The sequence below is a fragment of the Mustela lutreola genome, chromosome X, assembly GCF_030435805.1.
Source record: "Mustela lutreola isolate mMusLut2 chromosome X, mMusLut2.pri, whole genome shotgun sequence".
NCBI lineage: Eukaryota > Metazoa > Chordata > Mammalia > Carnivora > Mustelidae > Mustela > Mustela lutreola.
In genome coordinates this window covers 4281605-4293996 of record NC_081308.1, presented here as the reverse complement: position 1 = coordinate 4293996, position 12392 = coordinate 4281605, and the positions used below count along the sequence as shown (strand labels likewise).

The 12392-nt window shown below is 57.7% G+C and overlaps 1 protein-coding gene across 1 annotated transcript in view; it reads left to right on the top strand.

Annotated features, from left to right (window-relative positions):
- Positions 1-12392, top strand: part of PUDP (pseudouridine 5'-phosphatase) — a 76251-nt gene that overhangs the window by 56917 nt on the left and 6942 nt on the right. The window contains exon 3 of the mRNA XM_059158709.1: positions 196-425. Within this exon, the coding sequence (XP_059014692.1) occupies positions 196-425 (230 nt within the window). The remainder of the gene's footprint in view (positions 1-195; positions 426-12392) is intronic.

The window sequence follows — 12392 nt, the reverse complement described above, 5'->3', positions numbered from 1 at the left end:
TGGTTTGAGTAGGTGTGTTGCAGCGCCCTGAACCCCGTTCAAACAGTCCGTGTCCTATCAGATCGTCCCTCAGAACGGGCAGCAAAGACTCAAGGTCCCAGAGCTGGCACCACGTTCCCGGGGCGGGGGGGAGGGGAAGGTATGGCACTGCCCTCCTCCACCTCGCTGAAGAAGGCTCTTCCTTCTCCTCCCCAGGCGTGGAGAAGCTGATCCACCACCTGGGAGAGCATGGCGTGCCCCTGGCCGTAGCCACCAGCTCTGGCTGTGCATCCTTTGAGATGAAGACCAGCCGACACAAGGAGTTCTTCAGCCTGTTTGACCACATCGTTTTGGGTGATGACCCCGAAGTGAAGAATGGGAAACCGGACCCCGACATCTTCCTAGCCTGTGCGAAGAGATTTTCTCCTCCGCCTCCCGTGGAGAAGGTAAGGCCCCCAGTGAGGAGAAACGTGGCCTGGGGCAGCCCCTGAGCAGGGTTTGTCCACGACTGGAGCACCTTGTGTCCACTGGGGGAGAGCCACCGTGAGAGCAGGGCCGGGGGTCGGGGGCGGCCCACGGACCTGGACACGATCAGATCCCATCAGCTTGGCGGGAGGGGTCAGCAGGCCAGTGATCCGGGATGCACAGACGGGACGTTAGACAGCTTGTGTGGGACGGCCCGGTGGAGGTGCTGCAGGGAAGGGGCTCTGTGCATGGGGCAGGACCGCACCCGGACTGGCCAGGAGCAGCCTTCGAGGAGCCTACTGGTTGCGACAGCGAGGGCACTCATCAGTGCTCACAGTAGCCCCCGCCCCCCCTCCACAGGTGCTTGTCCCGGAGGGGTTGTTCCTGCAAGGTGTCTGCTCACAGTGACCTTGGGCTTTGTGGTGACCTCTCCAGGCTTCTGTTTGTCTGCAGGCCCAGGGCATGGGTGGGGTGGTGGTCCAGGGCTCCCTCGCCCGTCTGTGCACAGTACTGCATCATGCAGGTGCACAGTGCAGATGGGGCAGGGGTGTCAGCCACCGGGAAGCACGTGTCCAGCCGCTGGACAGTGTGGGTGCAGCTCTGCCTCAGATTCTCCTGCCTGCACTGTTCCTGTTGGCACGGGGAGCTGAGTCTCCCTATGCGCCTGCGGATTCCAGAACACGGGAGACAGTGTGGGGAGAGGGCGGGCGGAAGTCTGACTGTGCGCCTGCAGATTCCAGAACACGGGAGACGTTGTGGGGGGTGGGCTGAGGTCTGACTGTGCGCCCCTGCGGATTCCAGAACATGGGAGACCGTGTGCGGAGGGGATAGGCAAAGGTCTGACTGTGCGCCCCTGCGGATTCCAGAACACGGGAGACGGTGTGGGGAGGGGGCAGGCTGAAGTCTGACTGTGCGCCTGCAGATTCCAGAACACAGGGAGTCGGTGTGGAGAGAGGGCGGGTTGAGGTCTTACTGTGCGCCACTGTGGATTCCAGAACACGGGAGACGGTGTGGGGAGGGGGCGGTCTGAGGTCTGACTGTGCGCCTATAGATTCCAGAACACAGGGAGTCGGTGTGGGGAGAGGGCGGGTTGAGGTCTGACTGTGCACCTGTAGATTCCAGAACACGGGAGACGGTGTGGGGAGGGGGCGGTCTGAGGTCTGACTGTGCACCTATAGATTCCAGAACACAGGGAGTCGGTGTGGGGAGAGGGCGGGTTGAGGTCTGACTGTGCGCCTATAGATTCCAGAACACAGGGAGTCGGTGTGGGGAGAGGGTGGGTTGAAGTCTGACTGTGCGCCTATAGATTCCAGAACACGGGAGACGGTGTGGGGAGGGGGCGGGCGGAGGTCTGACTGTGCACCTATAGATTCCAGAACACGGGGAGTCGGTGTGGGGAGGGGGCGGGTGGAGGTCTGACTGTGCGCCTATAGATTCCAGAACACAGGGAGTCGGTGTGGGGAGGGGGCGGGCGGAGGTCTGACTGTGCGCCTGTAGATTCCAGAACATAGGGAGATGGTGTGGGGAGAGGGTGGGTTGAGGTCTGACTGTGCAACTGTAGATTCCAGAACACGGGAGACGGTATGCAGAGGGGGTGGGCTGAGGTCTGACTGTGCGCCCCTGCAACATTCCAGAACACAGGGAGTCGGTGTGGGGAGAGGGCGGGTTGAGGTCTGACTGTGCAACTGTAGATTCCAGAACACAGGAGATGGTGTGCGGAGGGGGTGGGCTGAGGTCTGACTGTGCGCCCCTGCAACATTACAGAACACAGGGAGACGGTATGCGGAGGGGGCGGGCAGAGGTCTGACTGTGCGCACCTGCAGATTCCAGAACACTGGAGACGGTTTGAAGAGGGAGCGGGCTGAGGTCTGACTATGCGCCCGTGCAGATTCCAGAAGGATGCGGGGACTGATCGAGAGGCTGGTTTCTCTTGTTTGCGTGCTGGCAGCAGGGAGATCACTGCTCAGATGACCATGTGTCTGTTGGCTCCTGGGTTGCGGGACGTTGGGCGGAGTTGGTGAGGTCCTTACTTCGTCACTTCCGGGAAGAACACTTCATGGTCGTTCTTTTCTCGCTCCCCAGAGAGCCCGAGATGGAGGCAGGCCCTTTTCTGACATGAATCCCGGGAGCTATTCGGTTGACAAGAGGATGCACAGCCTGTTTGCACTGAAGCTGAGGGGCTGGGGCACGTTTCGTCAATCCCGTCCGTGTGTGTCATGTTCTGTTTTGTTTGGCTCTGGGTCTGCTGAGTAGCTTGACCTGTGATGGCAGTAATTATGAGTGAGTCAGGGCTCACTCACTGTGGACCCGGGCACAGTAAAATACGTACGATACATGGACACGGGTGGGTTCAGATCTCTCCATGGAGTCCAGCTCGGTGGTTCTTGATGGGGGCGAGCCCATCGTGGCCGGGTCCCGAAGCCATGGACAGAAAGAGGGGCCCCTTGCAGGGCTGGCCGAACAGACCCGGGGTGCAGCGTGTGTTGGCTTCATGTCTCAGGGCATCGAGACGCCTGCGTGCTGGGCATCCCACAAATTCCATGGCCGTGTCTTCTTTTCCCCAAGAACCTCACTTCCTCGAGGGCTCTCTACCTTCAGAGGACCAAGTCCCCTTGCGAGAAGAGCCCCTTGTCTTGTCGGGCGCACGTTGCTGTTGATTCACAAGTGTCGTGCAGGTGCCACGTGTGCTGGACAGACGGGTTCGCAGAGCCGTTCAGAGTCTGCGGCCCCGGCTTTCAGTGGGGTCTGCGGAGCTGATGGGAGCTCCCTAGGATACTGGCCCTCCGCGGAGCAGCTGGTGCAGCGGAGGCCATGAGCGGGATAAAGGAGCTCCGTGTCGTTCCGCGATCGCTGTCGCTCCTTCACAAGGCAGGGTGTCCGTGGAAACGTGGCATTTCCACGTTTGACAGTGGGTGGGATTTCTAGGGTTTCTAGGGAAGGTGCTCGCGCGCTCTCCTGCTCGCTTCGCAGGAAAACGTTCGCGGCGATCCCGTGGAGAGCGAGGGCGCCGCGGCCGTGTGAGCACAGGGCTCTGTGTAGCCGTGTCCCCGTGTTCTTCTCCCGACAGTATTTGTTTCAGACTTGTCGGAGGGAAACGAGCACTTGCGTATCTTCACGGTCATTTAGCTCCTAAACTGTGCGAGGCATCACCCTCGTTGCTAATTAATCCGTGTTTATTGACGTGTGTGTTTGTCTCGCAGAACTGCAACTATTCTGGTCGTATTTCTTAGGCAAAGAGGGTCCAGGCTTTGGGGCTTTCTCGTTGGGTGACCTGCGCGTGCTAACACTGCAGGGAGGTTTGGCCAGGCCCCTTCTTGTGGGCACAGCCTTAACTTTGTACTCGGGTTCTTTCTCCTGCCTCGTACGCAAAGCACTTGCAGAGAGGGATGTTGGAATAGGCAAAGGTTCTTCGACCACGTCCCGCTGCTTTCTGTTTGAGGCAGCACCGTGCCTGCCACGTTTAAGGGCATTTGCCATGATTCCTAAGTCGCTGGAGAGATTCACCGTCGCCGGTGGGCATTCATTATGCTGTGGGTGTCGTCCAATTAATTAGGTGCCGTGGTACTGCTAGGAAGGAGGAACAAGCAAGCAGTGTCAAAGGGAGAGATCCCGTTAACATGTTACTTACCATTCTACCAGGAGAAGTGCCCACAGAGCTGGCATGAACCACGTTCTCACGGAAATGATTATTTCTGAACTATGCACGTGTCCTTCTTTTGTGCTAAAGAGAAGCAAAAATGGTCCCATCTCAGAAAGTCCCCCCAACCTGTCACACAGCATGCAGTGGGTGGGAGCCGCCCGGACGGTCGAGGCCCCGTGGGGCGGGGTCACCTGTGCTCTGGTTCCCGCAGCACACCTGCTCCTGCAGCCTTACCGACGGAGCGGCCAGCCCCACACCTCGAGGCGGGTCGAGGGACACAAGCCGGGAGTCACCCCCAGGTCCTCGGGCGGTGTGAGCTTCCGTTCAAGTTCCTGGCCCCCGGCTGTGCACGCGTCTGGTGCAAAATGGAAAGGATGATGGAGCCGCGGACTCGGGATTGCTTGGGTTGACACGTGCTAGCAGTAAATCCCCACATCAGTTCCAAGAAGCGTCGTCGTAACTACTCTGCATGTTTGGGTTTTCATGCTAATGTTAAGAACTGAGTTCCAGAGTGCTTTCTTATTCCTCGATACTCTGCTTTCTTTTCCAGAAAGTTCTGTACATTAAGCGTTTCTATACCAAAAGAGTTAAAAAAAAAAATGATAAACACATCATGGTTGGTGAGTGCTAATTGCGTAACGTCCCCCTGGCTGACCTGAGACCGTCCTGTCAGTGACAAAAGGAATGGCCCGAGCTGACTTCCCAGTGCAGGAAAAGGGCAGTGAATAGGTTGTTCCTGATCTTGTGACAAAGAGACATGTTCCTTTAGGGTCCCCTCTCAGGACCTTTTTTTCCATACGCCGTCTCTGTCCCCAGGGTCTGCACGCAGGCGTGGGCTGTCAGTGGGCTCCTGCCATCTCTGGCTCTGTGTGAAGAACGTCTTGACCTCCCAGAACGATGGGAAGCCAGCACGTGCATTGCTGGGTCAGAGTTCGGGTTAGGTCGGTGGCCAGCGGAGCTGTGCAGGGCCCTTGGTCTTTTGCGTGAGGGTACGTTGCTGAGGTAGCCTCCCACTGCCAGCACCCCGGTCCGGGCACAGCGGTGCTGCAGCAGCTTCTGGGGATGAGGAGTGTCACGGTGCCCTCGTGGTCTGCCTCCCCCAGGGCCCGGAGGGACCCAGCAGAGTCCGCCATTGCTGGCCAGGCCTCATGACCACTTTGTCCTCTTGTCTCTCATAATGACTGAGCAAAATACAGCGGTTTCGGGATTACTTAATGTCTCCTGCAACGTGGCTTACCTCCCTTATTGCATTAAAAAAAAAAAAAAGTCAACTATCGTGAATATTATCTTCCGTTACTACCCTTTTATGTCTTCTGTTACAGAACCTACCTATTATGCTTGGTTTCCTTGGAGTTTCCACGAACGAGATTGCTGGCTTTTCCAAATTCCCACCAGGGAGGAAAAACGTGTCCCATACTCTCTCTTAGGTTCCGTATCGGGTGCCTGTAAATTAAACCAACAAAAGGTCTGAGTAAGAGACAAGACAGATTTTTATTCACTTATGGATGTGGCAGTTCACAGAAAAAATGTGATTCACGGAGGCCGTTGGCATATGAGGCTTATATACCATCTTAATAGAGGCTGGAGAAAGACCGAGGGACCCGTCAGGAGGGCCAGGGACCGTCAGGAAAACGAAATGGGCTCTTAGAGCAGGTGGGAGCCGTGGTAGGTTGACGACAATGCCGTAATGTTTAGGTGACTTCCTAACGCAGACACTGCCTGGTGCTGGCCTCTGCAGCAGCTAAGACTCCACTTTCTCCCGCTGGAAAACTCCCAGGGACAGGCCTTCCGGCAGTTGAATTCTTTAGGAGCCTGTGCTTTGTGGACGACAAGGAGAATTCACAAAAACCCTCTTTCTGCAGCTCTTGATTCTCAATTGTCCTCTGTGCAGTGTCATCCTCGAGCCGCTGGAGTGTGTTCTGGACTCCCTGACCCCGAAATGTCCTCTTTTCCGTTTCCAGCAACCCTCTGTCCCTTCTGTGCTGCCTCCTGTGCTCAGCCTCTCGCAGGCCCGACGCAGCGCCCTTTGTTTGCAGAGCTCCCTCGGCCTCGCTCCTCGCGGGAACGAGCTTGTCTCTGCTTCTCCTACGCTGATCTCATCCCACACCTCCACCCACCCCAGGCGCTGTGGTCCCGTCTGCCCCCGTCTTTGCCTGGTCCGTCCTGCCTTCTGGTGCATCTGCCGTCCGGCCCGCCGTGGCCTCCCCTGCGACCTGCTGCTCTCCTCCAGGTCCTCCGTTCCTGCCCACGTGCCTCCCTTGCCCTGCAGATTCGGTCCTGCCATCCTGCCATCCTGCCATCCTGCCATCCTGCCCAGAGACCTCCTCCATGCTGGGGACCTCCGCAGCGCCCCTGCCATCTCTGCAGACCTGCGGCAGCAGCACCCTCCCCTGCTGGCAGCGCCCTTGAGCGAAGACGACGGCGCGGGTAACTGCTCAGCTCTGTTCAGGGGGACTCGCGGCAAGCCCCCGGTGAAGCCGTTCACCACGGGACGCCTGTTTCTCCCGCTCATGCGAGAGCTTCACACACGCACACACGTCGTACGCACGTATTTCACACAGACATGCACGTCACACATGTTGTAAACTGCTGAAACGGGAGGCCAGTGGCGACGTTTGTGACCACTGGAGGGGCACCTTCCCAAGTTATGCTTGTACTGTGCTTGCAGCAGCACCGGGGCTGAGCGATTTCTCATTCTGCGTGCACTTGGGCACGGGCTGGTGACAACCGCGTACAGCCGTTGCTGAGAACATCGTGCTTGTCGGGCCGTCACAACGACACGCACACTCGGAGCTCTCTGGGTCAAGCTAGCACGCTCCCAGGGGACATGGGACAGGACATCAGACATTGAGAAGGAGGACCCGTAGCTAGGATTTCGGACGTTCACTAAGCGGCTGTGCACGCCAGTAATTCCTCCCCGACAGCAGCAGTCTTGCCCCAGTGGCAGAGCGGGGACAGCCCGCTAGGGCCCCCGTGGGTTTCTCCGTCAGACCGTGCTTTTGCCGCTCCAGGGTTTGTAAAGCTGGTGTGGTAGAGTCGCTGTGCTCCGCGCCCACGTGACTCTCCCCGCCTCCCGTGACCTCACGGTGCGCAGACCCCTCGGCTGGGCGGCCCTGTCCCTCGCTGCTTCCTCCCGCACTGCGTCTTCGCCGGCTCCCCTGCGTTGCGAGCGAGCCAGGCACGGAGCCTTTTGTGCGGGCTGTGTCTGCAGATGCTCTGTGGGGATGAGAGAATGGGGCCCACGGTCGGGAAGCACGGGTGTCGGCACAGTCTGGGTTAAGTCAATACTCAGTGCATACGCCCTGGCGCTTTCCAAGGACTGCGTTTAACAAATCTGGGGTGGTTTTGTGGTTCTTTTGGAAAGGCCTCTCTAAAGCGGGACACGTCCGCATTGCTTTGTGTGTTTAAGCTGTAGCGCGGAGGTCACCTCAGGGGTTTGGGGAGTGTTGCACATGTAGCCCCTATCTCTGTGCCCTGGAAACTCAACCCCAGGCTGACAGGGACATCTCGACACCTGCTTCAGCCCACACTTGGCTGCAGCTTTGTCCCAAGTGTTTGCGAGAGGATCCAAATCTCTGCGGGGTGCGGGGGGCCTCGGACCCATCTGTCTTGAACACTGTCCGAATTCTGAAAAGCCCCATCCTCATTCTGTCAACAGGATTAAAGTGGGAGCTCTTGTCTCCTACACACACGTTCGTCCCCCGGATGAACGCACGAGGCGTTGGGGTGTGGATCTTGCACAAGGGAGGCACGTTGGCTGCTCTGACGGGAATTTCTTGCCGACATCGCCTTTCTCAGCCATCAGTGAATCAGCACACGTTCTTCCTTCGTACTTTGGGGAAGACGATGGGTCTGTCTTATTAGCTACAGACCTCGGAGCACAGCTAGAGGGTGTGTGGGTTGTTTTTATCTTTTTCCACCATGATTTATAAAATCCGTAAGTAAGTATTTTGGATCAGCCTTACCTGTGCACTCGGAGGCTCAGCCCTGGACGAGTCCCTCCTAGGCAGTCCTCACCGCTGCTGTGGGCGGCTACCACACACGGAGTCAGTGGAAGCAGCCCTGGGCTTTATCTCTGGGTTCCCCAGGTCAGGATTCGGGCTGTGGTGTCCCAGCTTCCCTGCTCCAGCACTCGGGTGTGGCGTCAGGACCTACCGGGCCGCGCTGCTCTCCAGAGGCTGCGGAAGAGCCCGTGTCGCAGGCCATCAGGTCGTGAGTCGCCAGAATCCAGTTCCTTGCGGGGTAGGACCATGGTCCGCCTTCCCGGTTGGCTGTCCCTGGCGCTGTGCCCTCCGGTCCTGCAGGCCTCCTCTGATCCTGTCTCCCAGAACTTAGGAGGAAGCTGCTTCGAACCCTTCCTACCCTCGAAGTCTCTGTCTCTGTCTCTGCAGCGTCCGCCCCACTCCAGCCAGAGAACATGTGCAGCTTTTCCGGGAGCACCTGATCCGATTAGGAACCCCCCCACCCCACCCCCGCCGCCTTCCGTCTGGGACACCCGCCCTGCCTGGAGGTCCATGACCTGAATCCCACCCACAAAGCCCCTTCACCCCATGAGGGACCGCCGTCCCAGGTTCTGGTCAGTGAGGCGTGGACATCTTGGGGCCCCGTGCTGCCCACTTCCGTGCTTGCTCCCCGTTTCAGTTTCCCCCACTTACAGAATGCACAGAAGACGGTCATGGTGTGTTCAAATGACATGTGCTGCAGGAGTCAAGCTGCTCCAGGCCACCCCGCCCGGGGCTCCCTTCCTGGGACCCTTCTCCGCTGGTTCTCCACCGTCAGCCAGGGGTTCGGATTCTCATTCTTCAGGATCCTGTTGCTGACCCGCAGCGACTCCCCCCGGGTCCTGGGGTGCCCTGGTCGGGAGGAGGCTGGTGCCACACTCAGAGACCTGCGTCCCACACATGCCGGCACTCACTCGGTGGGGACGCTGTGTCTGCTGTGGGTCAGAGCTCCTCACTGCCGCTCCGTTTCTAAACGGAGAGAGTGTGCTGCACACTGACGAGATTGAAGTCTCCGGCATAAACCCACGGGTTTATAAATCCAAGCGTGCTTCCTCCTCCGTACTCCCCGGGCTGAGCGGGAAAGCCGGCGGACTGTACGGCGTCGGCTGGCTGCCGTCCCAGAAGAGAAGACCCGAGTACGGTTCTGAGATCACGCATAGGACTCTGGACAGGGATTGGGTTCCGCTCAGAATCTTAGCAACCAATTACAACGCACATTCCATCTGCAAACCCCAAGAAGAGCCTCGGAAACGCGGGGCCTGTCCTTAATACTCCTGAGAGAAGCTCCAAGCCCGTTGGGACCCACGACCCCTTCCGCACTGTTCCCCACCCGGCTTCAGGGCTCCGGCGCCCTCTCCACAGCATTCCCTGGCTCTGCCCGGCAGTGCCCCTTTCCCATCACCCCGCTGCCAGGGGCCAGGACACCATTCTTGTCCTGCTCGCACGCTCCTTGTCCCAGCGTGTCTCCTGAATCGTTGAGTCCAGACGGGAAGAGAGATGCCCGTCTGCATCCCAAGAGGTGATGTTTGCGTTCCCCTTGTCTAAAGGAAGACGATGGTGGACGGGACACCCTCCTGGTGACCTGACCTTGTGTCCCCTTGGCACATTTTCTCCCGGACACTCTGCAGAGCCCACAGCTGACCAGGCAGGGGAGGGAAGGGCAGGGGTCCCAGGGCGCTTTACCTTTTTACTCACTTTCATGTCTGATGTGATGCCGACAGAACCGCAGTGTTGCAGCCCTGCAGACATGGACAGGGAAAGTTGGTGTCTGTTCTATTTATTGTGAGCCCCTTAAGGGATTTTGGAAGGAAAGTGGAGGACGTCTACGGAAACAAGATGAATGTATCTGTGTCAACAGGACTTCTGCCGCAGCATAGCGTATGTCGTGGAAAACTAAACTTCCCCCCCCCAATACTTCTCCCTAAAACGTCTAGGGGACGTTCAGCGCCTTCCTCTGAAAACAAGCTTCTACCTTGGGGGAGCTCCGTAAGCAACGCTGACTCAACAGACTGAAGCACAAGCAGGACCTCCAGAGTCATGGCTATGCTCCTTGTCCGTCACAGACCCACAGTCCACCCTGGAGCCCACGGAATCTGCTTTCTGGAGACAATCTCCCTGGACAGGTGCATTGCAGAGCATTCTGGAAACCCTGCCCATGATGACATGCTACTGGACAGCTTAGAATCAAACATGAGCACGGGGCTCGGTAGACAAGACGAGGCGGTCGCACGCCTCCCCTGAGAACCAGCACGCCCTCCTTTCTGGTCTGCAAGGGCGCGGCGTGAAAACAGCTCCCCTCCCGTAAGTGGGCGTCTCGGGAGTGTGAGGGCAGGAGCCTCCACAGACCTTCATGAGCACCGCAGCGTAGGTCCGTTCATGGAGCTTCCCTGGCTGGGAAGCAGGTGGCTGGGTCGGCCGCAATGGGCAGGGACCCAGACACCTGAAGCTGCCGCGTGAGGGGCCGGGACACGCGCACCTCCCGTGTGACAGCGCTGCCCTCCCCTGGCTTGGGGACAGAGAGGTGAAGGCCCTCGATGCCCAGTGACCTACGGCGGCTCTCCCTGTGCACAGACCACGTTCTCTGTCCTTGCCAGCCTCTCCTGCACAGGAGCTTTGGAGATGGCTTAGAAAACACCCGTCCTCAGGGCAGCAAAGACACTCTACTCGCCCGTGACCATTCCATGTGCCTGAGCCTCTGCAGCCGGCCCTCGCTGAGACAGCCCAGCGTGGCTGTGCCTTTGCTCTTCTGGGGACGCGGGGAGCTGGGCCACGGAGGAAACCCATATTCCCTTTGCCCTGACACATCTCAAGGCAGTTCTTCCATGAAGAAAGCAGTCGTCGACCGTTACATACAAGTTAATGCTCTACATGTGGTGTTAGACTCCGCATACCGGGCAGCCTGGACGATGGACATGTATGCTCTCGTGGTCCCGCAGGACACGGGGAGCCCAACGTTAGGGTGCCTGTGCGGTTGGTTTGCACCCTCACGTGCCTTTGTCCTGCCGTGGCTTTTCCTCAGACCGTGGGAGTGCGGAGCAGAGCAGTCTCGCTCCTCCTCTTCTGTGAGGACTCCAGGCCTGTCTGACTGCCCCCCCCAACCCTGCGCCAGGGCCCATTTAACCTGAAAATCCCCCTAAACACCCTATGTCCACAAACACAGTCACACCGTGGGAGTTGGTGTTCAGCGTGGATTTGGGGGGAGCTCAGTTCTGCCTGTGCATCACACGTGTAGGGGTAGTAATTACGTTCATGGATAGTCTCCGCGGGGACGATGTCCTAGCTGAGCTCCTAACACACCAACTGACAGGGACCTCGGGTCACACCAGTGTACCAGGAGTGTCGTGCGGAACGCTGGGGAAGGCCGGTTTGATTTTGCACATTTACGTGCATGCGTAAAGTTGGGAGAGGAACAGAAGGGTTGTGTTGACTGTCCGGAAACTGCCAAGACATGTTTTATGAATCTTTCAAATCCTCAGTGCCTTTGAGAGCTTTGTCGGGCTTCTCCATGGCTCCTGACCAATTTGGTGGACACAGAATCTATATTATTAAAGGAACATTGGACAAAGGTTTCTGAGCTCTGTGCAAGTCCCTTGCTCAGCAGCTGATTTGCATGGAAATGCCTTAAAATGCACTCAGAGCCCCACAATGTAGTTTTCGTGAATAAAATGAGGCAGAATTTCCCAGGAAGCCTCCCACACGTGCCAACGACCACCCAGTTGTTAAATCCTACACTCCTTCAAAGGCTTTTCCTGAAAGGAATAGGGATCTGTTTAGTGGGGCCATTCGTTCATGGACGTAGCTTGGGACTCCAGAGGATTTGGTTGTGAATATGTTTATGTCACTGCCAGTTTTGTTCTTTGATTTCCAGACCAGAATTAACTCAGGAAGACAGTAGCCCTGCGACGTGCAAGGTACTTGTTACTTTACCAAAGCACATGTCGGGGGTGTCGAAGTCAGACATGGTTCCATAGGGGAACACAGCACAGCTAGGAGCTGGGATCTACAACTGCAGGTAGGGGGATGGGTGCATAGTCAGTAGGGAGGTAGGTAAGTCAACAAATTGATGATAGTTAGCACAGGGAGGGAGAGAGGGAGGGACGGATAGATAGATGACGGATGGATGGATGGATGATGGATGGAGGGATGGATGCATAGCTAGATGGATGGATGGATGGAGGGAGGGAGGGGTAGACAGATGATGGATAGATAGAGGGACGGATAGATACGTAGATGATGGATGGAGGGAGGGATGGATGGATGGATGGTGGGTGGAGGATGGAAAGAATGGATGGAGAGATAGATGGTTG